Below are 2538 nucleotides of genomic sequence, written 5' to 3'. Positions count from 1 at the left end.
TTGTTTATTTCTCATGACAGTAGATCATGAAATTGTTCCTCAACAAAGAAGTTGGTGTAAGGTAGGACATAGCTGAAGCTTATGGGAGTGATCTAAGCCCCTGATTTTCACACTTGGCTACCTATCACATTTACCTGGGAAATAAAAAAAATATTTTTGAGACCCACTGACAGAGATTCTGATTTAATTGATAAGAGTGTGACCCAGACAAAGGAGCTTTTTAAACCTCGTCACATGAATCTAACATGCAGTACAGTTTGAGAATGCTTCATCGAAACAGAGAAGAAAAAATGTGAACATGCAGGAGAGGACAATCTAAAGCAGGCAGCTGTGGAGGAATCAGAGATTCTGGACCCTTGACAAATAAGTGAAGGGCTCAAGCAACAAAGAGAGGATGAGGAAGGAGCTGGAGTGATGGCTGAGTGCAGGTAAGAGAGGAGAAACGGTGCAGAGTATAGATGGAGATGTCATCACGTTCACAAGAATGAATGAATCAGTAAGCCAGGAGGGTTAAGGAAGACATCCCATACCTCACTTCTTGAAGAAGGCGGTAGCTAAGAACTGGTAGGAATAAAGGGTAAAATCACTTTCCACTAATGGAGAAAGATTTGATTCTTTCTGTAAAGAACACACAGAGACAACAAGAATAAGGGATAATATCTGACCCTCAAAAAAGAGTCAAAGGGTATCTGTGGAGACGGATTTGGAGCCCATGACCCATCTGTGGATATGGTAAGACTACAGAAGTTCCGAAATATAACTAACAGCCTCTTACCTGTTCCTTCCTGACCCTTTCATGATCTAACTGTCCTGGACTCTAAGTATCATTGCCCCTTCCATCCTGAGGACAGTGACCACTCCTGATCTTCCACTTTCTGACCTCACTTTGCTCTGGTTCTCTTTCCCCAAAAGCCACTCAGGGATCCTCATGGGAAGTTTTGGGACTAATACCTCTAGCACCACCAGCTTCACACTAACAGGCTTCCCAGAGATGGAGGGCCTACAGCACTGGTTAGCGGCCCTCCTCTTGCTGCTTTATGCTGTCTCCATCCTAGGTAACATCCTAATTCTCTTCATCATAAAGGAGGAGCAGAGCTTGCACCAGCCTATGTACTACTTCCTGTCTCTGTTGTCTGTCAATGATCTGGGCGTGTCCTTTTCTACATTGCCCACCGTACTGGCTGCCTTGTGCTTTCATGCCCCGGAGACTGCCTTCGACGCCTGCTTGACCCAGATGTTCTTCATCCACCTTTTCTCCTGGACAGAATCTGGGATCCTGCTGGCCATGAGTTTTGATCGCTATGTGGCCATCTGTAACCCCTTGCATTATTCTTCAGTGCTCACTGATATCCGTGTGGCTCACATGGGCATATCCATCATCATCCGCAGCTTCTGCATGGTCTTTCCATTGCCATTCCTTCTGAAGAGGCTGCCTTTCTGTAAGGCCAATGTGTTAACCCATTCCTACTGTTTGCACCCAGACCTGATCCGCCTGCCCTGTGGAGATACCACCATCAATAGCATGTATGGCTTGTTCATTGTTATCTCCGCCTTTGGTGTAGACTCAGTGCTCATCCTCCTCTCCTATGTGCTCATACTTCGCTCTGTACTGGCCATTGCCTCCCAGGAGGAGAGGCTTAAGACACTCAATACATGTGTGTCACACATCTGTGCTGTGCTCATCTTCTATGTACCCATGGTTAGTGTGTCCATGGTTCATCGATTTGGGAAGTATGCCCCTGAGTATGTGCACAAGTTAATGTCCCTGGTATATCTCTTTGTGCCTCCAATGCTCAACCCAATTATCTATTCCATTAAGACTAAAGAAATTCGTAAGAGGCTACACAAAATGTTTTTTAAGCCTAAGCTTTGATCAGGGAGAGATCTTCTGGGAACCTAAGTACCCTAGGAGTTTGTTGTTCTTGCTGATTTTGGCCCTGGAGCGTTTCAATCTCCTCCTGTAAATGTACCTCTGCTCGGTATCTGCTATTAGTTGTATGGGATAGCCTGGGTATAACCCATTAACTCAATACATTGGACTGCCTTACGCTGTAATTAACTATGTCACAAGTTGCCACAGATGACTTCTCTCAGATCTAACAAGGAAGAGGGTCTTCAATTAGGCTCTTTTATTTGTCCCAATGAAATAGTTACATCTATGCTTTCAAGTAAATCTCAAAACAGACAAACACCTATGTAAACCATGCTATAACTGAAGATTGTTACTTGAGATCAAAGGTATCACCTAATACATTTTAAAGGAATAATACTTTGAGTATCTTTAAACTTTAAAAATTAAAGACACACAATAGCTGTGACCAACTTTTGACTTTTGAAATAAATAAGACTACTTATGAATCGTATAAAATGGAACCTATATGCTTGACATTCTGACTATGCAATACAAATGTTTACACCTGAACTTTACAAGTTAAAACAAGGAGAAAAAATTTGTGGAAAAAATCATATATTTCTATTCCTTGGACTTGACTTGGGGATGACTAACTTTCTTCTAGAGAGCTAGTTAGCACTCTAAAT

At 42.6% G+C, this 2538-nt stretch overlaps 1 protein-coding gene across 1 annotated transcript; it reads left to right on the top strand.

Annotated features, from left to right (window-relative positions):
• Positions 1-786: 786 nt before the first annotated feature.
• On the top strand, positions 787-1873 carry LOC122482591 (olfactory receptor 51I2-like). Its single transcript, XM_043578899.1, has one exon. It carries the CDS (start codon positions 929-931, stop codon positions 1871-1873), a length of 945 nt encoding a protein of 314 aa, XP_043434834.1. The 5' UTR covers positions 787-928.
• The last annotated feature ends 665 nt before the right edge of the window (positions 1874-2538 follow it).

Source organism: Prionailurus bengalensis, chromosome D1, assembly GCF_016509475.1.
Source record: "Prionailurus bengalensis isolate Pbe53 chromosome D1, Fcat_Pben_1.1_paternal_pri, whole genome shotgun sequence".
Lineage (NCBI taxonomy): Eukaryota > Metazoa > Chordata > Mammalia > Carnivora > Felidae > Prionailurus > Prionailurus bengalensis.
The sequence above is the reverse complement of the archived record's forward strand: the minus strand, read 5'-3'. Positions and strand labels throughout refer to the sequence as shown.

Coding starts and splice junctions, on each gene's coding strand:
- LOC122482591 (XM_043578899.1), top strand. CDS start 929: ATGGGAAGTTTTGGGACTAATACCTCTAGCACCACCAGCTTCACACTA.